The sequence below is a fragment of the Musca autumnalis genome, unplaced genomic scaffold (genome assembly GCF_047663935.1).
Source record: "Musca autumnalis isolate F117 unplaced genomic scaffold, ASM4766393v1 scaffold_1, whole genome shotgun sequence".
In the NCBI taxonomy this organism is placed as follows: domain Eukaryota; kingdom Metazoa; phylum Arthropoda; class Insecta; order Diptera; family Muscidae; genus Musca; species Musca autumnalis.
The window spans coordinates 283,213,892-283,237,787 of record NW_027411644.1 but is presented as its reverse complement, the minus strand read 5'-3'; the positions used below and the strand labels follow the sequence as shown (position 1 = coordinate 283,237,787).

Genomic DNA, 23,896 nt, shown 5'->3' with positions numbered 1-23,896 from the left:
TACATAGAAGACCTTATAAAGGGGATCTTCTTTTGTCGAAAACCCTCCCGAAGAAATCTTTCTTCGCTAGAAGACTTCCTAAAGGAGTATTCTGTTAAAAGAAGACATTAGTAGGTCTTCTTCTCTGGAAGGTTTTAATATTCGTAAAATACTTCCAAAGGGAAGTATATGATAGAAGGCATCCTAAAAGGGCCTTCATTTGATGGAAGACCATATATTCCTTGGATAGAAGACCTCTTTAAGTGGTGTTCTGTTTATAGAAAACCTCCTAAAGGAGTCTTCTGTTTGTAGAAGACCTCGTTAATGGGGTTTCTTTGGATGGAAGACCTACTAAAGAGAACTTCTTTGGATAGGAGACCTACTTATTTTCTATAATGAAGAGCACCACCCCGTAAAGGGGTCTGCTTTTGAATAACGACCTCGTAAAGGACCATTTGTTGATAGAAGACCTCCCGAAAAAGGTCTTCAGTTGATAGAAAACTTCCTAAAGGGGGTCTGAAGTAGATAGAAGACCTTATGGAGAATTTTTCTGTTGATAGAAGACCTCGTAAAGGAATCTTCTGTTGATAGAAGACCTCGTAAAGGGGTCTTCTGTTGATAAAAGACCTCGTAAAGGGGTATTCTGTTGATAGAATACCTCGTAAAGGGAACTTATGTTTAAAGGTCTTCTGTTGATGGAAGACCTCGAAATAGGGCCTAGTGTTGATAAAAGACATCGTAAAGGGGTCTTCTGTTGATAAAATGCCTCGTAAAAGGGTCTCCTGCTGATACTAGACCTCGCAAAGAGCTGTTTTGTTGATAGAAGACTTCGTGAAGGGGTCTTCTTGTGATAGAAGACCTCGTAAAGGGGTCTTATGTTGGTAGAAGACTTCGTGAAGTGGTATTCAGTTGATAGATAGGCTTCGTGAAGGTGTCTTTTATTGATAAGGCACCTCACATTACGTTGATAAAAGACCTCGCAAAGGGGCCTTCTGTTGATAAAAGACGCCTTAAAGGGGGCTTCTGTTGACAAAAGATCTTCTGTTGATATGAAACCTTGTGAAGGGGTCTTCTGTTTTTAAAAGACCTCGTAAAGCGGTCTTTTGTTGATAGAAGTCCTCGCAAAGGGTTCTTTTGTTGATAGAAGTCCTGGTAAAGGGGTCTTCTCTTGAAAGAAGACCTCGTAAAGGGATCTTCTTTTGACAGAGGGTTCTTTTGTTGACAGAAGACCTCACACTGGCTTCTTATGTTGATAAAAGACCTCGCAAATGGGCCTTCTGTTGATAGAGGGCATCGTAAAAGGGCAATCTGTTGATGGAAAACCTCGTGAAGGGGTCATCTGTTGATGGAAGACCTCGAAAAGGGAACTTCTGATGGATGGGGTCTCTGTTGAAAGGGGCCTTCTATACATCCAAGACCTCCTAAAGGGGTATACTCTTGATATAAGACCCCGTTAAGGGATTTTTTTGTTGATAAAAGTTCTCTTAAAGGGGTCTTGCGTTGGTAGAAGACCTCGTGTAGAGGGATTTTCTGTTGATAGAAGATATCGGGAAGCAGCCTTCTGTTGATTGAAGACCTGGTAGTGAGGTCATCTGTTGGGATAGACAGACAGAAGACATCATGATGGAGTCTTCTGTTGACAGAAGGCCTCGTGAGGGGGTATACTGTTGATATAAGACCTCGTGAAGGGGTATTCTGTTTATAGAAGACCTCTTGATGGGGTCTTCTTTTGATAGAAGACTTCGTAAAACAGTATTTGCTTGATAGGTTGATAGAAGACCTCGCGACGAGGTCTTCTGTTGACAGAAGTGATCGTGAAGGGTCATTGTGTTGACAGAAGATTCCTTAAGAGGTTCTTCTGTTGATAGAAAACATGGAAATGGGGGCTTCTGTTGATAGAAGACTTCCCAAAGTGGGGTTTCACTTGATAGAATACCTCATAAAGGGGTCCTTGTGTAGACAGAAGATTCCGTAAAGGGTTCATCTGTTGACAGAAAACCTCAAAATGGGGGCTTCTCTTGATAGAAGACCTCCTAAAAGGGTCTTGTCTTGATAGAAGACTTTGGATAGGATTTGGATAGAAGAGGTGTTCTGTCGATGTAAGTCATCCTACTAGGGTATTGTGTACATGTATGGAGAACTAGTGGAGTCATTTTTTGACAGAAATCCTCCCAACCTCTTAATGGGATCTTCTGTGGATAGAATACCTCCTGCATTGGTATTTTGTTGGTAGAATATGTTCTATAGAAGTCTTCTGTTGATTGAAGACCTCCTAAAAGGGTCTTCTTCAGAGAGTAGAACTACTCAATTGGTCTTCTGTGAAGATTAGAGGGATTTCTGTAGATAGAAGGGTCTCCTTTAATTGAAATACCTTTAAAAGAGGTCTTCTTTTGATAGAGTCGTCGTAAAGGGATATTCCTTTGATTGAAGGCATCTGAATGGAGTCTTCTTTAGATAGACAACAGCTCGAAGGGGTTTTCTTAAGATAAATGACCTCCTAAAAAGTCTTCTTTTAGATATAATAGCTCCTGAAACCTATTTCTGCAGAAATAAAAAATCGTCGACATTTCATAGTTGAAAGGATTTTTATAGGACTCCCCACTAATGCGATGTTGGATGATAACTTTCTATTCGCTTTTTGTATTCTCCTCCATTTGAAATTCCGTTTTATAGAAGAAAACTTTTCTTTACCCTTTCTTATCTTTTATTACCCACTGTACGCAGAAATATACCCTTCACTCCAGCTTACTAATCACTAATCTAAGAGGAAAATGGGTGTGGGATACTGATGTAAATGCTTCGGAAAAAGTATTACTCTATTACTTGTGTGTTATCCTGAATGAGAATAGTATTTATCCTTCACAATCCACTATTCGTAGGATGTATAAGAAAATGAAGGAAAAAAAGTAAAATGGAAAACTAGAATGAGTTCGATAGGTGTGTGTGTGTTTGAATGCGTGCGTGCGTATCCTTGGGTGATTATGCGATTGTATGCGTGTTTACAATCCAAAATTGATGACTTGGAATGCTTTGGATTATTATTGCTATTCCTGTTATTGTTGTTTTGCTGTTTTAAGTGCTCCAGTTAAGGTTATATGAGGACTCGTTGAGTATTTGTTATTGTTGTTGTCGTTGATGATGTATACAGGACTATAACTAGTAATTCAGATGCTTTCACCTTTAAATGTTCATAGTTAGCTGGTGCTGGTGGTGCTGTTTACTGTTGTTCATGGCAAATTGAACTCCCCCGAATGAGAGGGAAAATGTTTGTATCCGAGGGAATGTTTCACCAAAGATAAGAACAACAATACAATAATACAAACATTTTTCGTTGCTATTCGTTTCGTTTGTTTGTTAGAACAACAACATTTTGTGGGTTTGGCAAATTCTTCTTCTCGTCCATAAAACTTACAGAACTCTCATGCGAAGGTAATTTATATGGATTATTGGAATGTTGAGCTTAATCCTTTGATATCACCTTAACCTTTTTCTCGTTAGGATTTTTAATTCATTTTCCTACACCCCCTCCTCACCCTTTGGGTTTCACTTCAATTCTTTGATTGACCTGACACTTGGTCAAATGTTAAGATTGGCTTTGTTGGGATTGTTTTTTGGGAGGTGGGCAGGGAAGACGATTTTCTTTTTTTTTTTTTTGACATGGCATAACTGCCTGGCTTGAGTTATTAGATAAAGTCAAATGAGAAGGAGTTGAGTGTAGATGACATGATGTATTATGGACAACAAAAACAATCTAGAATTTTTGTTGTTTCTTAAAGGCTTTTGTTCTGTGATAACTAGAACTTCAACCCCCACCCACCCCTTGGGATAAATGCAGAGGATGTAGAACTTGCTGCTGTTTTTGATATCACTTCCTTCTTTTTTATTGTTGTTGTTTTATTATGGAAGGGTCAAGTCGTCTCGGGGTCATAGATGTCGTTGTCTTCATCGCTTTGTTTGTGACCATTGTTGTTGCTGGCTTCGTTTCTCTGTTTGTCTACATCTGTGTGTGTGTGTCTATTTGACATTTATTTTATTTGCTAACCTGACAGCAATTTAAAAGTCAAATGACTGTCATTGTTATGCTACTTAAGTGGTCACTTTTGGGTTATCCGGAAGAAGTTTTTGCTCAAAGAGAAAAAAATTATTATATCAATATTTATTGAAGCCAAACAATTCATTAGAGGATTACAGTGATTGAAAGAAATACGGGAATATGAAGGAGGCGGGTGTGATATTTGAATGAATTATTATCCTTTTTTATGATTTGTCTAGGGTTTAGATGAAAGGGGAAGGAGAGAAAAGGGGAATGGGAAGAATTTCTTACAGAAAAAAATGTTGTCAAGCCTTGTAGTGTTTTAGAGATGGTGTAGAATATGTTGTCCGTTAAAGATACCAGGTATACTGCGATCTTTAAATAGGGTAGATAGAAGACCTCTTAAATTGAAAATGGGATCATTTTTCTCTACTTTACACAAAACACCTCTTTAAGACGTATTCTTTAGATAGGAGATTTCCTCATAAGGGATCTTCTTTTGATGAAGGACATCCTAAAAATATCATCTTTAGATAGGACACTTCCTAAGGGGTCTTCATTGTATAGAGAAAAATGACCCTTTGAAGTGTTCTCCTTTAGTGTTCTCCCTTTCTTTAGAAATGAGAGCTCCTGAAATGGGTTTTCTATAAAGTATTGCCTATAATTAATATCTTTTTATAAGTAGCTAGCATGTTTGGACGAAATCCGTTTCAGTCCGTAATATTACAATGTAATAGTTTGCCTAAAATTAGACCAAGTTCGACGATGTGCCACATCGGACCACCCCATCTGCTTTTCTGTTGAAAGAAGACCTCGTAAAGGGGGTTTATGTTGATAGTAGACATCCTAAAGGGGTTTTCTGTTGATAGAACACCTCCTTACAGGGTCTTTTGTTGATGGAATACCTCGTAAAGAGTTTTTCTTCGGAGAGGGTCTTCTGTTGATAGAAGACCTCGTGAATGGATCTTCTGTTGATAAAAGACATCCCAAAAGGGGTCTTCTGTTAATAGAACACCTCATTACGGAGTATTTTGTTGATAGAAGGCTTTGTAAAGGGATCTTTAGTTGATAGAAGGTTTTCTAAAGAGGTCTTCATTTGATAGAAGGTTTCGTGAAGGGGTCTTCTGTTGATAGGAGACCTCAGGAATAGGTCTTATGTTGATAGAAGACCTCGTGAAGGGGTCTTATGTTGATAGAAGACCTCGTAAAGGTGTCTTCTGTTTATAGAAAGCTTCGTAAATTTGTGTTCAGTTATAGAAGGCTCCGTAAAGAGGGGTCTTATGTCTTCTGTTGATAGAAGACCTCGGGAAGAGCTCCTAGAAGGGTCTTCTGTTCATAGAACACCTCATTACGGCGTACTTTGTTGATAGAAGGGGTCTTCTGCTGATAGTAAGGTTCGTAAATGGGTCTTCAGTTGATAGAAGATTTCGTAAAGGGGCCTTCTGTTGATAGAACACCTTGGGAATAGCTCTTTTGTTGATAGAAGACCTCGCAATAGGCCTTCTAATGATAGAATACCTCGAAAAGGGCCCTCTGCTGATAGAAGGCTTCGTAAAGGGGTCTTCAGTTGATAGAAGGTTTCGTAAAGGGGTCTTCTGTTGATAAAAGACATCGTAAGGGGGTCTTCTGTTGCTAGAAGAACTCGTGAAGGGGTCTTCTGTTGACCTCTTAGGCCTCTTTTGTTTATAGGAAACCTCGAAAAGTTGTTTCAGTTGATAGAAGGCTCCGTAAAGGAGTCTTATGTTGATAGAAGACATCGTGAAAGGGTCTTATGTTGATAAAATTAAGGAGTCTTCAGTTGATATATGGTTTCGTTTCGTTGTTAAAAGACCTTGGGAATAGCTCTTCTGTTGATAGAAGGCTTCGCAATAGGGCCTTCTGTTGATAGAAGACCTCGTAAAGGGGTATTCTGCTGATAGAAGGCTTCCTAAAGGTGTCTTCAGTTGATAGAAGGTTTTTTAAAGGAGTCTTCTGTTTATAAAAGACCTCGTAAAGGGGTATTCTGTTGATAGAAGGCTTCGAAAAGTTTTCTTGCGTTGATAGAAAGATCCGTAAATGGGCCTTCAATTGATAGAAGACCTCGGGAAGAACTCTTCTGTTGAAAGATGAAGTGGTGTTGTGTTGATATCAGACATCTTAAAGGGATCTTCTGTTGATAGAAGACTTCATTACAGGATTTTTTGTTGATAGAAGACCTCGTAAAGAGGTTTTCCAGAGAGGGGACCTCGCAAAACGATTTTATGTTGATAGTAGACATCCTAAAGGGGTCGTCTGTTAATTTAGCACCTCTTTACGGGGTATTTTGTTGATAGAAGAAGACCCCTTCAAGACCTCGTTAAGGGTCTTCTATTGAATGAAGCCGCCTTAAAAGCGTCTTCTATTCATCAAATACCTCTTAAGCGGGTCTTTTCTTGAAAAAAGTCCTCCTATAGTAGTCTTCTCTTGATAAAAGACCTCTACCAAAGTTCAAAACTTGCACATTGTAATATTTCTTCGAGACATTGAATATGAACTAAATCGGTGCATTCCATCGTGTACCTCCCACACAACATATCAAAAATGTTTAACAAAAGTACAGGTTGTCCTGCCGGCCCCTATTGTGGCGGTACAATTATCTCTAAGTCCATACTTCCTGAGATATTAGTCTAAAAGCTCTAAAGACCCCTGCCGGCACCGACTAGCCGTTTGCTAGCTTCAAATCGTGTCTAATCTCATTTACTTTGAGCAACCAGTCCCGTGTTGTATGGAAAAGAAACTGGTTGTAATTTCGACTACGCAGCCTAACCGGAGACTGTCTGGTACAGCTGGTGATAGTAGTTCTAGATATGTATGTTATGGAGAGGTGCATATTGGCATATAGGTGAAACGCGGTGGTTGAGGTGTGGGCTCTAATCACGAGTAAAGCTTCGTCTCGGTGTGGGGCTGCATTCTCAAGTCATCAACCTCATAGCAAGAGGAAAGTAATGCCCAAAAAGTAGAACTTCGAAGTGGTACCTGCGGAAATTCCAAACAGATACTGACCGAGCCATTTTATCGCTACCCCAGGTGCAATAGTCGAGTCGAGAACCGTTTAAAACTCCTCGACTTTATGACTGTTGCGCAGGATAACTCACGATTTCGCCGTAATTCCAAATGTCTTTTTGATAAAGACATCTTCGGATACCAACCACCCCCACAAACTTTTAATGCAGTTTAAGAGCAGATTGAAGATCACTTTTATACCAAAGATTCTCCTGTTCGTAGCGATATATAGGTAGTGTTGTTCTAAATATCCTACGGTAGCAACTAAAATGGTTGGTGGGCACATTAACCATTGAAAGAAGAGACATTGGTCCGACCTTTGCACATCGTAAAATGTATGAGACAACTCAACAACAAACAACAAAATTTTACCAAAGATTGTCGTGTTAATGGCGATAATGTTCTCCTAAATATCCTACGGTGCCAACTAAAACGGCTGATGGGCATATTAACTACCGAAAGAAGTGACTGGATTTAGTCCGACCTTTCGGCACTTCCACACTAAATTGAAATCCCTATTAAATGGCGTTTGCATTAGAGCCTTTTGTCGGGTTAACTTTTTTATGAAGATTTATTTGACTGCGCTGTGGAATTGACATTTGAAACCTAGTAGGTTTATTAAATCCGATTAATTGAAAACGGGCTATTGTTTTCCTAAGGAAATAAAGTTTGTGCCCGGCTCTTTGTGGAATTTTGAATAAGTTGACTTGTCAGTTTTAGAGTAGAGTAGTGAAGTTTCCACGATATGCGTTCAAAGTATTGAAAGACCTTGAGAAAATATTTTTTAAAAATCTTCGTTTGATAATCTGATAGTCCCTGAAAATACAATATTTTCTAAAAAAATATTCCTTGAAAAATCTCGTTCTAGTCCTCCTCTTTATAGTCCACTCTAAAGTTTTAATGGCCGTTTAAAGAATGTGTGGATGTTAGTATCCACTTGAGATAAAGGATGTACCCAAATACGTACAAGACTTTGTCATGTTCAAAAAAATCACAACCGTTAAGTAACGGATTCTATCTTCCTTCGTTGAAAATAAGCTATTTTTATTTGAACCATTTTTTTTTATTTTTACAAAAATTATTCATTTCTTACCTAGACAAAAATTAATTTAGTTCTCTCTATCCCCCTGCTCTCTTTCAGATCCCATGACCGAGAAAGTGGCGATTATGCTGGCTCAATATCAGACCTCCAAAGTGTTACCTCCCGTCTTAGCACCGTATCGGTAAGTTGAAATGAAAAAATGCTGCAGCACCTGTATTTCATAGTGTCAGCTTCTTTTATTATATGTTTTGTTGTTGTTATTAATGTTTTCATTTTTGTTACTGTTCACCCACTCACTATACATTGGTTGCCTCAACAAAGTAAAATCGAAAAAACTCTTCGGGATAAATTTATTTGCGAATTAGATTAAATGTTAGCGTTAATGCTGCACAAGTGCAAATAATCTGTAAAGTTGCAAAACGCTTGTCCGCCATAGAGGTAGGAGAGTCGTCGTTATATGCTGTTTGTCGACAAAACAAAGTTGAAAACAAAAGATTATTTTCAACCAAGCGTTGTTTAGGGATTGATGGTTGAAAACACACACACAGCATCAAACATTGCAACGACGAACGAAACGAAATTGATAAAGTGCACTTGAACAAACAAACTTTACGTTGTTGCCCGGCAATATTTTCTTTTCAGCTCAGCCAGCAGATTTTTTGTTTCCTTTAAAGTGTTGTTGGTGGGGCTGAGGGTGGGGGTCTGATTTCATTGCGTCTGCCTAAGCTTTTGCGACATTTGTTTTCCTTTTTGGAGTCTAGCTCCCTCTAAAATGTTTATCTTTGTTGTTGTTTTGGACGCTACATTGTTGCCATTTGTCCAAAAGCAAATTGCGTTTAGATTCTTTGTGAAAATATCTTCAATGTTTGCGGTAAAGCAGACAAGCAGACACCGCCATCATAAGATTACCGGCCACGAATTTGGCTCCACCATGCAATCCAGCCACGACACAAGTAATCTGCTTCCTCAATGAGTTGCAATGTTTGACATTCAAAGCGTACGAAGACCAACCTCCATCACAACAGCATCGAACCAACCAGCCAGTCAACCACATTGGCAATGAAGTCACGTTTTGCGTTTGAATTTAATTGCGATTTAATGTGAATTCTGTGAACACAGACAATGAGTTTTAATTTGATTTGTGATGACCCCCAGGCCTAAACCCACCAAAGCCACCTAGGAGTCTTCATAAATGGGCAAATGTTTATTTCTCATTCTTTCATTTTGGGTGTTTTGGTTTGGTTTGGTTTTCCATTACGATCATGGTACAAATCGTCATCATCATATTATTTTTCTTCATTATTGTCCATTTGTGTTTCATCATCATCAGTATCATTTCCCCACTTTTACTCATTCTTCTTTTGATTGTTTGTTTCCTTATTCTCTTCATTTTACAGATTAGTACCAATAATTGCACGGCTCGTTATCGTACATTGAGTGGTGGCCTTGGCAATTCACCATCTCTATCACCCAGTCCTTCCTCCGATTATGAAGACATTGGCATTGGTGCCCCTCGAGCCCTACCACCAAGCCTTGCGGCAAAGGTTAAAAAGAACGGTGCCATTGCAACCAAATCAAATACAATTAGCCAGAAAGCAACCATACATCATGTAAGTAGCAGCATTACGAATCCTTTTTCTATGTGTCCTTCCTTGTTCACTTCCAAGTTAAGGAGTTTAATTAGAAACGCCATTACAAAGGCAATAGACGGAACGCACCATTGTTCAGGTAAATGTAATCAAAAACATGATTCGCTATTAATTGTTTACATTGAAAGGAAGTAGTTTTTCCTAAGGATTGTATCATGGCAACGTCATGTCAGATTGGTGCACGGCTCTGAATGGTGTTTTAAAGAGTTTGAAGTTGGACGAGTCCTTGAAAAAATATTCTTAAAAAAATCACGCTTAAAGATCCGATAGAAATGAAGAAATGTTCTAGGAACAAAATTACGTTTGAAGATCCGATAGCCCTTGGAAAATATGCTTCACAAATTGCACGTTTGAAGATCCGATAGACCATCTTCATGAAAAAAAGGTTTTAAAATTATTCAGGTCCTTGAAAAAAGCATTTTACAATTATTCAGGTCCTTGAAAAATGTTATAAAAAATCCACTTCCTTAAAAACCATATTAAAAATTATTCAGGTCCTTAAAAAAATATATTACAACATCCACGTCCTTGAAAAACTATTTTAAAATTATTCAGGTCCTGCAAAATAATTTTTTTTAAAAATCCACGTCCTTGGAAAGCTATTTTGAAATTATTCAGATCCTTGAAAAAAATTAAAATTATTCAGGTCCTTGAAAAAATATTTTAAAAGATCCACGTCCTTAGAAGACTATTTATATTACAACATCCACGTCCTTGAAAAACTATTTTAAAACTATTCAGGTCCTTCAAAAATTATTCTAAAAAATTCACGTTCTGTTTTAAAATTATTCAGATCCTTGAAAAATAGTATAAAATTATTCAGGTCCTTGAAAAAATTTTTTAAAATATCCACGTCCCTGAAAAACTTTTTTAAAATTGTTAAGGTCCTTTAAAAAAATATTATAAAATTATTCAGGACCTTGAAAAATTATAAAAAATCCACGTCCTTAAAAACATATTATAAAATTATTCAGGTCCTTGAAAAATTATTATAAAAAATCCACATCCTTAAAACCGTTTTAAAATTATTCAGGTCCTTCAAAAATGATTCTAAAAAATTCACGTCCGGTTTTAAAATTATTCAGATGCTTGAAAAAATATTATAAAATTATTCAGGTCCTTGAAAAAATATTTTAAAATATCCACGTCCTTGAAAAATTTTTAAAATATCTACGTCCTTGAAAAACGTTTTAAAATTATTCAGGTCCTTTAAAAAAATATTACAAAATTATTCAGGATCTTGAAATATTATAAAAAATCCACGTCCTTAAAAACATTTTATAAAATTATTCAGGTCCTTGAAAAATTATTATAAATAATCTACATCCTTAAAACCGTTTAAAAATTATTCAGGTCCTTCAAAAATTATTCTAAAAATGCACGTCCTGTTTTAAAATTATTCAGATCCTTGAAAAAATATTATAAAATTATTCAGGTCCTTCAAAAATTATTCTAAAAAATTCACGTCTTGTTTTAAAATTATTCAGGTCCTTGAAAAAATATTATACAATTATTCAGGTCCTTGAAAAAATGTTTAAAATATCTACGTCCTTGAAAAACTATTTTAAAATTATTCAGGTCCTTTAAAAAATATTATAAAATTATTCAGGACCTTCAAATCCACGTCCTTAAAAACATATTATAAAATTATTCAGCTCCTTGAAAAATTGTTATAAAAAATCCACATCCGTTTTAACATTATTCAGGTCCTTAAAAAATATTTTCTTTTCAAGAAATATTTTCAAATTTTTGAAAATTTAAAAAAAAATCCACTTCATTGAAAAACTATTTTAAATTATTCAGGTCATTGAAAAAGCATTTTTAATAATCCGCATCCTTGAATAAATATTTTAAAATTATTCAGGGCATTGAAAAAATATTAAAAAAACACGTCCTTGAAAAGCTATTTGAAAATTATATTGGCCCTTGAAAAACTATTTTAAAAAATCCACGTCCTTGAAACCCCTTTTTTAAAATTATTCAAGTTCTGGAAACTATATTTTACTAAAGCCCTTTAAAATTGTTCAGGTCTTTGAAAAAAAAAATGATTTTTTAAAATTATTCAGTTCCCTGAAAAATATTTTAAAATATCCATGTCCTTGAATTTTTTAAAATTATTCAGGTCCTTGAAAAATATTTTAAAATTTCCATGTCCTTGATTTTTTAAAATTATTCAGATCCTTGAAAAGTATTTTAAAATTATGCATGTCCTTAAAAATCTATTTTAAAATTACTTAGATTCTTGAAAAAATATTTAAAAATTATTTTAAAAAATCCACGCCATTGAAAAACTATTTTAAAATTAGTAAGGTCCTTGAAAAATATTTTAAAATTATTTAAGTTTTTGAAAAATAGTTTAAAATTATTCATGACCTTGAAAACATATTTTTAGAAATCCATGTCCTTAAAAACCTTTCTTAAAATTAGTAAGGTCCTTGAAAAATATTTTAAAATTATTCAGGTATTTGAAAACTTATTTTTAATAATTCATGTCCTTAAATCCCTCTCCTAAAATTGTTCAGGTCCTTGAAAAAATATTTCAAAATAAATCAGGTCCTTAACAAAAAAATTTTAAAATTATTCAGGTCCTTGAAATAATATTTTAAAAACTACACGTCCTTCGAAAGGATACAGGTCATTGAAAAAATATTTTAAAATTATTCAGGTCCTTGAAAAATAATTTAAGTAATTCACGTTCTTTAAAAATCTATTTTAAAATTATTCAGATCCCTGAAAAAAAAAAACATTTTAAAATTGAAGACACATTTTAAGTAATGCATGTCTTTGAACCCATTTCTTAAAATTATTCTGGTCGTTGGAAAAATATTTTAAAATTAATGTGGTCCTGGAAAAAGTATTTTAAAAATCCACGTCCTTCGAAAGCTGCTTTAAAATTATTCAGGTCCTTGAAAAAAAATTATTCACGTCCTGGAAAAATATTTAAAAACTCCACGTCCTTGAAAAACCATTTTAAAACTATTCAGGCGCATGAAAAATATTTTAAAAACATTCAAGTCCGTGACAAAATATTAAAAAAAATCAACGTTCACGAAGAACGATTTTAAGACTATTCAAGTCCTTATTTTTTAAATTATTCAAGTCCTTGAAAAATATTTCAAAAAATCCACGCCCTTGAAACCCTTTTTCCCCTTGAAAAAATATATTAGAATTATTCAGGTCCTTGAAAAAAATTTCAAAAAAACAAGTCCTTGAAAATATTTTAAAATTATTCAGGTCCTTGAGAAAAATATTTTAAAATTTGTCAGATCCTTGAAAAAATATTTTAAAAGATCCACGTACTTGAAAGACTATTTTAAAATTATTCAGATCCTTGAAGAAATATTTTGAAATTATTCAGGTCCTTAAAAACATATTTTTTTTAAAAAAAAATCCAGGTCATTGAAAAAGTAGTTTTAAAAAGTCCACGTCATTAAAAAACATTTTTAAAAAGTCCAAGTCCTTAAACAACATTTTACAAAATTCAGGACCTTGACAAATATTTTTTAAAAAGTCCACGTCCTTAAAAAATATTTTTAAAAAGTCCCCGTCCTTAAAAAATGTTTTGAAAAGAATCACGTCCTTTAAAAAATATTTTTTTCAAATCCACGTCCTTTAAAAATATTTTTTTCAAATCCACGTCCTTTAAAAATATTTTCTCAAATCCACCCCCTTGAAACTATACTTTAGAAAATCCTCGTCATTTAAAAATGTTTCTAAAAATCCACGTCCATCAAAAAATAATTTTAAAAATTCACGTCCTTAAATATATTTTTTAAAAAAACCTAGTCTGATGGTCTATAAAAAATTGTTTAATAATCTACGTTTGATGGTTCTAATAGTCCTTGAAAAAATATTGTTTAAAAATCTACATTTGAAAAATATGTTGATCACACAAAAGCCACTGCATAACTGGTCCATTAACGTAAGACAATAAACCATCAATCTCCCAACTTTTGATCCCCAACACTTCCCGCGACCTCCTCAGTTAATTGAAATCCTTTACAGGCGTCTGTCTAACTTCAAACTGACTTAACCACTTGTTTACAAAATTCAGGAGCTTGATAAATATTTTTAAAAAGTCCACGTCCTTAAAAAAGTAATTTTAAAAAGTCCACGTCCTTGAAAAATATTTTGAAAAAATCTACGTCCTTGAAAAATATTTTGAAAAAATCTACGTCCTTGAAAAATATTTTGAAAAAATCCACGTCCTTGAAAAATATTTTGAAAAAATCCACGTCCTTGAAAAATATTTTGAAAAAATCCACGTCCTTGAAAAATATTTTGAAAAAATCCACGTCCTTGAAAAATATTTTGAAAAACTCCACGTCCTTGAAAAATATTCTTAAAAAATCCACGTCCTTTAATAATATTTTCTCAAATCCACGTCCTTGAAACTATACTTTAGGAAATCCTCGTCCTTTAAAACTATTTTCTCAAATCCACGTCCTTTTAAAATATTTTTTCAAATCCACGTCCTTGAAACTATACTTTAGAAAATCCTCGTCCTTTAAAAATATTTTTTCAAATCCACGTCCATTAAAAATATTTTTTTTAATCCACGTCCTTGAAACTATACTTTAGAAAATCCTCATCCTTTAAAAATATTTTAAAAAATCAACGTTCTTTAAAAGAATTTATAAAAATACACGTCCTTAAAAATATTTTATAAAAATACTCGTCCTTAAAAAATCTTTTTGAAAAATCCACATCCTTAAAAAATCTTTTTGACAAATCAGCGTTCTTAAAAATATTTTTTAAAAAATTTTCGTCTGATACACGTCCTTATAAAATATGTTATGAAAAATCCACATCCGTAAAAAATCTTTTTGAAAAATCCACCACCTTAAAAATATTTTTAAAAAAAATCTAGTCTGATGGTCTATAAAAAATTTCTTAAGAAATCTACGTTTGATGGTTCTAATAGTCCTTTAAAAAATACTCGTATTGTTTAAAAATCCACATTTGAAAAATATGTTTAAAAATCCACTTTTGATGGGTGCTTTGAAAGTCTACTAATTCTGAAAATTCCAAGATTTGGCTTTTGTTGATCACACAAAAGCCACTGCATAACTGGTCCATTAACGTAAGACAATAAACAATCAATCTCCCAACTTTTGATCTCCTAACACTTCCCGCGACCTCCTCAGTTAATTGAAATCCTTTACAGGCGTCTGTCTAACTTCGAACTGACTTAACCACTTGTTTTAGACATTTTGCTGAGTTTGCCTTGTAATTAAAAAGTAAAGCGAAAACAAAGAAAGCTTAGAAACTGACAATGGTGCGTTTATTGACTTCAAAGTTCTAGTCCGTCTAACAAACCAAACCGACTTTGTTTGGAAAACATACTAACTTTTTTGTTTATATTTTCTTCTCTTCCCTTTTTTTTTTGCTGCCTACACATGTGTGTGTTGGTTTATTGGTTTTCTTCTTATGCTGTTGTTGATGTTTATTGCCAATAATCTCAAAAACACAACTTCAACATGGACTGCTACAACTCTCATCATCATCATCGTGCACACACTCACTCGCTGACATACATGGAACAATAATTGACTGCTGTTTTCCTTGGAATGAATTGTATCTGACTTGGACTTTTGTTGGTGCTGGTCATTAAACGGATGAATGTGTTGGATGCTGTTTTTCTACTAAATATTGGATGAATTTGATGGAATGCTTTGGCGGTTTGGTATTTGGCTATAAAACTTCTCAACACAACTTCACCACTACCACTAACAATAACGAATTTATCTAAAATCTACATCATTCAAATTTTCCAACTTCATTTTTTGTGCTATGCATTGCCATGTGATGATTCCTTTTGCTCCCCACCACCCCCTTTTGCTGTGATGACTGATGGCTTCTCGCCTGCTACAGACCAACGACATGCGAAACTCGCAAAAGGAAATTGGCACATTTAATGAAAATGGAGTGCGAAACTTTGTTGCCACAAAGGATACTTCAAGGGATTTTAGCAATTCCCAAGATAATACCGACCGGGGCAGTATGAGCGATCAGGCCTTTGCATATTCAGCGAGTTCAGTGGAAAGTTTACCCAGTGCTTCCGGTTCAAGTAAGTAATTTTCGTAGCTGCAGTTGTTATTGTTTTATTATCGTTTTCCATACAACAGATACAATTGTATGGACAAGTTGATGTTGCTGTTACTGCATCTATCTCTGTGCGTCCTTGTGTGTGCGTGTGAGAGTCTGTGTGCATTTTGGATTTACTTACCAAAAGCATATCATCAGTTTAGTACATTACCAAAAAACAATCGTAATAGATGAATGGTAAGATAGATAGATGGATGGGCAACTCTTTCCATCTCTCTTTGCGTCTCTATGGATTTCAACTGCAACTTGATATGGGCTTTTGTTTTTCCTATCTTCGACTAGTTTTATTGTCGATTTTGTTTTGTGGAACTTTGTATAAACATTGACGACGACGACGATACTTGTTTGTACAGACGAAACCAAGGATATCCTGTTGTTTTTCGTTAGTTTCGATTTAAGTGGTTTTTTGGTTAAAACTGTGGAAATTTTGAAAACTTAATGAATTTTTAATATGCTTCCTGGAATGTTAAAGGCTCTTTTGCATCAACCCTCAATCGCTCACTTACTCTGTCTGTGAGAACAAACACATTGGTTGTATGACATGACCGGGGGAACTTGCACATAACCAGAAATCTTTTAAAATGCAATTTGTTATATTCTGAATGGAAGAAAGGGCCACAGTGACTTGAAGAAGGGACTTGACGTTTAGGGTAGATGTAACCATTTCCCACGACCATCAAAGAAGTGACGAAGAGAGACCCAAAGACGATCTTGAGGGAGTCTTCATAGACGAGGGAGACGGTATAGACGAGTCGTTGAGGTCTTCATAAACCAAGTGAAGGGAGTCTTTAGAGACGAGCTGAAGGAAGTTTTTATAGACGATGGACGATGGGAGTCTTTATGAACAATCTTAACTGAATCTGAAGAGAGTATTTATAAACGAACTGATAGAAATCTTTATAGACGACCTGAAGGGAGTCTTTATAGGCATGCTGACGGGAATCTTTATAGACAAGCTAACTGGAGTCTTTATAAACATTTAAGGGAGTCTTTATTAATAAGCCGAAAAAATATTTTCAAAAATCCAAGTTTGAAAATTTTTTTTCAAAAATCCACGTTGGAAAAATGTTTTCAAAAATCCACGTTTGAAAAAAAATATTCAAAAATCCATGCTTAAAAAAATATTTTCAAAAATCCACGCTTGAAAAAGTTTCTCAAAAATCCACATTTGAAAAATATTTTCAAAAATCCACGTTTGAAAAATATTTTCAAAAAATCCATGTTTAAAAAATATTTTGAAAAATTCAGGTTTGAAATAATATTTTCAAAAATTCACGTTAGAATTTTTTTTTGTTTTTTAAATGACAAGGTTTGAAAATATTTTTTTCAAAAATCCACATTTGAAAAAATATTTTGATAAATCCACATTTGAAAAAATATTTTCAAATATCCAAGTTGAAAAAATATTTTCAAAAATTCAGGTTGAAAAAATATTTTTAAAAAATCCACGTTTAACAGATATTTTCAAAAATCCACGTTTTAAAAATATTTTCAAAAATCCACGTTTAAAAAATATTTTCAAAAATCCCCGTTTAAAAAATATTTTAAAAAATCCACTTTTAAAAAATATTTTCAAAAAATCACGTTTAAAAAAATATTTTAAAAATGTCAAAGTTTGAAAAAATATTTTTAAAAACCCTCGTCTGAAAACAATATTTTTTTTTAAAATCCACGTTTGAAAATTATTTTTAATAAATCCTCGTCTTGCAACCACATTTGAAAAATATTTTCAAACAATTATTTGAAAAATCCTCGTATCGACAAAATATGTTTAAAAAAATCCACTTTTTAAAAAAGTATTTTAAAAATCCAATCCAAATCAACGTTCATTTTTTAATCCACGTTTGGCAAAATATTTTTTAAAAGAATATTTAAAAAAATCTTCGTTATTTTTTATATCCGCGCGTGAAAAATGTTTGAAAATCTAGTCTAGAAAAATCTTTAAAAAATATATATTTGGAAAATCCAACTTGACAGTCTAGATAATTCCATATTTATATTAGGCAATTTTCCTTGCGGCAATTGTCAGTTTGAGAGGTGATGCATATGGCAACCCTTTCACCTCTCACCAACAAATTGACAATTGCCGCAAGGAAAATTGCCTAATATAAATATGGAATTATCTAGACTAATGTAAACCTGGACAAACTATTGAAAAATGTTTAAAAAATCCACGTTTGACAGTCTTGAAAAATATTGAAATAAACATTTAAAAAATCCACGTTTGACAGTCTTGAAAAATATTGAAATAAACATTTAAAAAATCCACGTTTGACAGTCTTGAAAAATATTGAAATAAACATTTAAAAAAATCCACGTTTGACAGTCTTAAAAAATTGAAATAAACGTTTAAATGAATCCACGTTTGACAGTCTTGAAAAATATTGAAATAAACATTTAAAAAAATCCACGTTTGACAGTCTTGAAAAATATTGAAATAAACATTTAAAAAAAAATCCACGTTTGACAGTCTTGAAAAATATTGAAATAAACATTTAAAAAAATCCACGTTTGACAGTCTTGAAAAATATTGAAATAAACGTTTAAATGAATCCACGTTTGACAGTCTTGAAAAATATTGAAGTAAACATTTGAAAAAATCCACGTTTGACAGTCTTGAAAAATATTGAAATAAACATTTAAAAAAATCCACGTTTGACAGTCTTGAAAAATATTGAAATAAACATTTAAAAAAAATCCACGTTTGACAGTCTTGAAAAATATTGAAATAAACATTTAAAAAAATCCACGTTTGACAGTCTTGAAAAATATTGAAGTAAACATTTAAAAAATCCACGTTTGACAGTCTTGAAAAATATTGAAATAAATATTTAAAAAATCCACGTTTGATAGCTAAAAAATATTGAAATAAATACTGAAAAAATTCACCGTTTGATAGTTGAAAATATTGAAATAAATATTTAAAAAATTCACGTTTGATAGTTGAAAAATATTGAAATAAATATTTAAAAAATTCACGTTTGATAGTTGAAAAATATTGAAATAAATATTTAAAAAATCCACGTTTGATAGTTGAAAAATATTGAAATAAATATTTAAAAAATCCACGTTTGACAGTCTTGAAAAATATTAAAATAAATATTTAAAAAAATCCACGTTTGACAGTCTTGAAAAATATTGAAATAAACATTTAAAAAAAACCACGTTTGACAGTCTTGAAAAATATTGAAATAAACATTTAAAAAAAATCCACGTTTGACAGTCTTGAAAAATATTGAAATAAACATTTAAAAAAATCCACGTTTGACAGTCTTGAAAAATATTGAAAAAAACATTTAAAAAAATCCACGTTTGACAGTCTTGAAAAATATTGAAATAAACGTTTAAATGAATCCACGTTTGACAGTCTTGAAAAATATTGAAGTAAACATTTAAAAAAATCCACGTTTGACAGTCTTGAAAAATATTGAAATAAACATTAAAAAAAAACCACGTTTGACAGTCTTGAAAAATATTGAAATAAACATTTAAAAAAATCCACGTTTGACAGTCTTGAAAAATATTGAAATAAACATTTAAAAAAATCCACGTTTGACAGGCTTGAAAAATATCGAAATAAACATTTAAATAAATCCACGTTTGACAGTCTTGAAAAATATTGAAATAAACATTAAAAAAAGCCACGTTTCACAGTCTTGAAAAATACTGAAATAAACATTTAAAAAATCCACGTTTGACAGTCTTGAAAAATATTGAAATAAACATTTAACAAAATCCACGTTTGACAGTCTTGAAAAATATTGAAATAAACATTTAAAAAATCCACGTTTGACAGTCTTGAAAAATATTGAAATAAACATTTAAAAAATCCACGTTTGACAGTCTTGAAAAATATTGAAATAAACATTTAAAAAATCCACGTTTGACAGTCTTGAAAAATATTGAAATAAACATTTAAAAAAATCCACGTTTGACAGTCTTAAAAAATTGAAATAAACGTTTAAATGAATCCACGTTTGACAGTCTTGAAAAATATTGAAATAAACATTTAAAAAAATCCACGTTTGACAGTCTTGAAAAATATTGAAATAAACATTTAAAAAAAATCCACGTTTGACAGTCTTGAAAAATATTGAAATAAACATTTAAAAAAATCCACGTTTGACAGTCTTGAAAAATATTGAAATAAACGTTTAAATGAATCCACGTTTGACAGTCTTGAAAAATATTGAAGTAAACATTTGAAAAAATCCACGTTTGACAGTCTTGAAAAATATTGAAATAAACATTTAAAAATATCCACGTTTGACAGTCTTGAAAAATATTGAAATAAACATTTAAAAAAAATCCACGTTTGACAGTCTTGAAAAATATTGAAATAAATATTTAAAAAATCCACGTTTGATAGTTGAAAAATATTGAAATAAATATTTAAAAAATCCACGTTTGACAGTCTTGAAAAATATTAAAATAAATATTTAAAAAAATCCACGTTTGACAGTCTTGAAAAATATTGAAATAAACATTTAAAAAAAACCACGTTTGACAGTCTTGAAAAATATTGAAATAAACATTTAAAAAAAATCCACGTTTGACAGTCTTGAAAAATATTGAAATAAACATTTAAAAAAATCCACGTTTGACAGTCTTGAAAAATATTGAAATAAACATTTAAAAAAATCCACGTTTGACAGTCTTGAAAAATATTGAAATAAACGTTTAAATGAATCCACGTTTGACAGTCTTGAAAAATATTGAAGTAAACATTTAAAAAAATCCACGTTTGACAGTCTTGAAAAATATTGAAATAAACATTTAAAAAAATCCACGTTTGACAGTCTTGAAAAATATTGAAATAAACATTAAAAAAAACCACGTTTGACAGTCTTGAAAAATATTGAAATAAACATTTAAAAAAATCCACGTTTGACAGTCTTGAAAAATATTGAAATAAACATTTAAAAAAATCCACGTTTGACAGGCTTGAAAAATATCGAAATAAACATTTAAATAAATCCACGTTTGACAGTCTTGAAAAATATTGAAATAAACATTAAAAAAAGCCACGTTTGACAGTCTTGAAAAATACTGAAATAAACATTTAAAAAATCCACGTTTGACAGTCTTGAAAAATATTGAAATAAACATTAAAAAAAGCCACGTTTGACAGTCTTGAAAAATACTGAAATAAACATTTAAAAAATCCACGTTTGACAGTCTTGAAAAATATTGAAATAAACATTTAACAAAATCCACGTTTGACAGTCTTGAAAAATATTGAAATAAACATTTAAAAAATCCACGTTTGACAGTCATGAAAAATATTGAAATAAATATTTAAAAAATCCTCGTTTGACAGTCTTGAAAAATATTGAAATAAACATTTAAAAAAATCCACGTTTGACAGTCTTGAAAAATATTGAAATAAACATTTAAAAAATCCACGTTTGACAGTCATGAAAAATATTGAAATAAATATTTAAAAAATCCTCGTTTGACAGTCTTGAAAAATATTGAAATAAACATTTAAAAAAATCCACGTTTGACAGTCTTGAAAAATATTGAAATAAACATTTAAAAAAATCCACGTTTGACAGTCTTGAAAAATATTGAAATAAACATTTAAAAAAATCCACGTTTGACAGTCTTGAAAAATATTGAAATAAACATTTAAAAAAATCCACGTTTGACAGTCTTGAAAAATATTGAAATAAACATTTAAAAAAATCCACGTTTGACAGTCTTGAAAAATATTGAAATAAACATTTAAAAAAATCCACGTTTGACAGTCTTGAAAAATATTGAAATAAACATTTAAAAAAATCCACGTTTGACAGTCTTGAAAAATATTGAAATAAACATTTAAAAAAATCCACGTTTGACAGTCTTGAAAAATATTGAAATAAACATTTAAAAAAATCCACGTTTGACAGTCTTGAAAAATATTGAAATAAACATTTAAAAAAATCCACGTTTGACAGTCTTGAAAAATATTGAAATAAACATTTAAAAAAATCCACGTTTGACAGTCTTGAAAAATATTGAAATAAACATTTAAAAAAATCCACGTTTGACAGTCTTGAAAAATATTGAAATAAACATTTAAAAAAATCCACGTTTGACAGTCTTGAAAAATATTGAAATAAACATTTAAAAAAATCCACGTTTGACAGTCTTGAAAAATATTGAAATAAACATTTAAAAAAATCCACGTTTGACAGTCTTGAAAAATATTGAAATAAACATTTAAAAAAATCCACGTTTGACAGTCTTGAAAAATATTGAAATAAACATTTAAAAAAATCCACGTTTGACAGTCTTGAAAAATATTGAAATAAACATTTAAAAAAATCCACGTTTGACAGTCTTGAAAAATATTGAAATAAACATTTAAAAAAATCCACGTTTGACAGTCTTGAAAAATATTGAAATAAACATTTAAAAAAATCCACGTTTGACCGCCTTGAAAAATATTGAAATAAACATTTAAAAAAATCCACGTTTGACAGTCTTGAAAAATATTGAAATAAACATTTAAAAAAATCCACGTTTGACAGTCTTGAAAAATGTTGAAATAAATATTTAAAAAATCCACGTTTAACAGTCTTGAAAAATGTTGAAATAAATATTTAAAAAATCCACGTTTGATAGCTAAAAAATATTGAAATAAATACTGAAAAAATTCACCGTTTGATAGTTGAAAATATTGAAATAAATATTTAAAAAATTCACGTTTGATAGTTGAAAAATATTGAAATAAATATTTAAAAAATTCACGTTTGATAGTTGAAAAATATTGAAATAAATATTTAAAAAATCCACGTTTGATAGTTGAAAAATATTGAAATAAATATTTAAAAAATCCACGTTTGACAGTCTTGAAAAATATTAAAATAAATATTTAAAAAAATCCACGTTTGACAGTCTTGAAAAATATTGAAATAAACATTTAAAAAAAAACCACGTTTGACAGTCTTGAAAAATATTGAAATAAACATTTAAAAAAAATCCACGTTTGACAGTCTTGAAAAATATTGAAATAAACATTTAAAAAAATCCACGTTTGACAGTCTTGAAAAATATTGAAATAAACATTTAAAAAAATCCACGTTTGACAGGCTTGAAAAATATCGAAATAAACATTTAAAAAAATCCACGTTTGACAGTCTTGAAAAATATTGAAATAAACATTAAAAAAAAACCACGTTTGACAGTCTTGAAAAATATTGAAATAAACATTTAAAAAAATCCACGTTTGACAGTCTTGAAAAATATTGAAGTAAACATTTAAAAAAATCCACGTTTGACAGTCTTGAAAAATATTGAAATAAACATTTAAAAAAATCCACGTTTGACAGTCTTGAAAAATATTGAAATAAACATTAAAAAAAAACCACGTTTGACAGTCTTGAAAAATATTGAAATAAACATTTAAAAAAATCCACGTTTGACAGTCTTGAAAAATATTGAAATAAACATTTAAAAAAATCCACGTTTGACAGGCTTGAAAAATATCGAAATAAACATTTAAATAAATCCACGTTTGACAGTCTTGAAAAATATTGAAATAAACATTAAAAAAAGCCACGTTTGACAGTCTTGAAAAATACTGAAATAAACATTTAAAAAATCCACGTTTGACAGTCTTGAAAAATATTGAAATAAACATTTAACAAAATCCACGTTTGACAGTCTTGAAAAATATTGAAATAAACATTTAAAAAATCCACGTTTGACAGTCATGAAAAATATTGAAATAAATATTTAAAAAATCCTCGTTTGACAGTCTTGAAAAATATTGAAATAAACATTTAAAAAAATCCACGTTTGACAGTCTTGAAAAATATTGAAATAAACATTTAAAAAAATCCACGTTTGACAGTCTTGAAAAATATTGAAATAAACATTTAAAAAAATCCACGTTTGACAGTCTTGAAAAATATTGAAATAAACATTTAAAAAAATCCACGTTTGACAGTCTTGAAAAATATTGAAATAAACATTTAAAAAAATCCACGTTTGACAGTCTTGAAAAATATTGAAATAAACATTTAAAAAAATCCACGTTTGACAGTCTTGAAAAATATTGAAATAAACATTTAA

General features: G+C 31.3%; 1 protein-coding gene across 1 annotated transcript in view; it reads left to right on the top strand.

Moving 5' to 3' along the window:
• Nucleotides 1-23,896, top strand: part of SKIP (Shal K[+] channel interacting protein) — a 427,069-nt gene that overhangs the window by 392,396 nt on the left and 10,777 nt on the right. Inside the window, exons 13-15 of the mRNA XM_073961480.1 lie at nucleotides 8,175-8,256; nucleotides 9,473-9,685; nucleotides 15,599-15,794. Of these exons, the coding sequence (XP_073817581.1) occupies nucleotides 8,175-8,256; nucleotides 9,473-9,685; nucleotides 15,599-15,794 (491 nt within the window). The remainder of the gene's footprint in view (nucleotides 1-8,174; nucleotides 8,257-9,472; nucleotides 9,686-15,598; nucleotides 15,795-23,896) is intronic.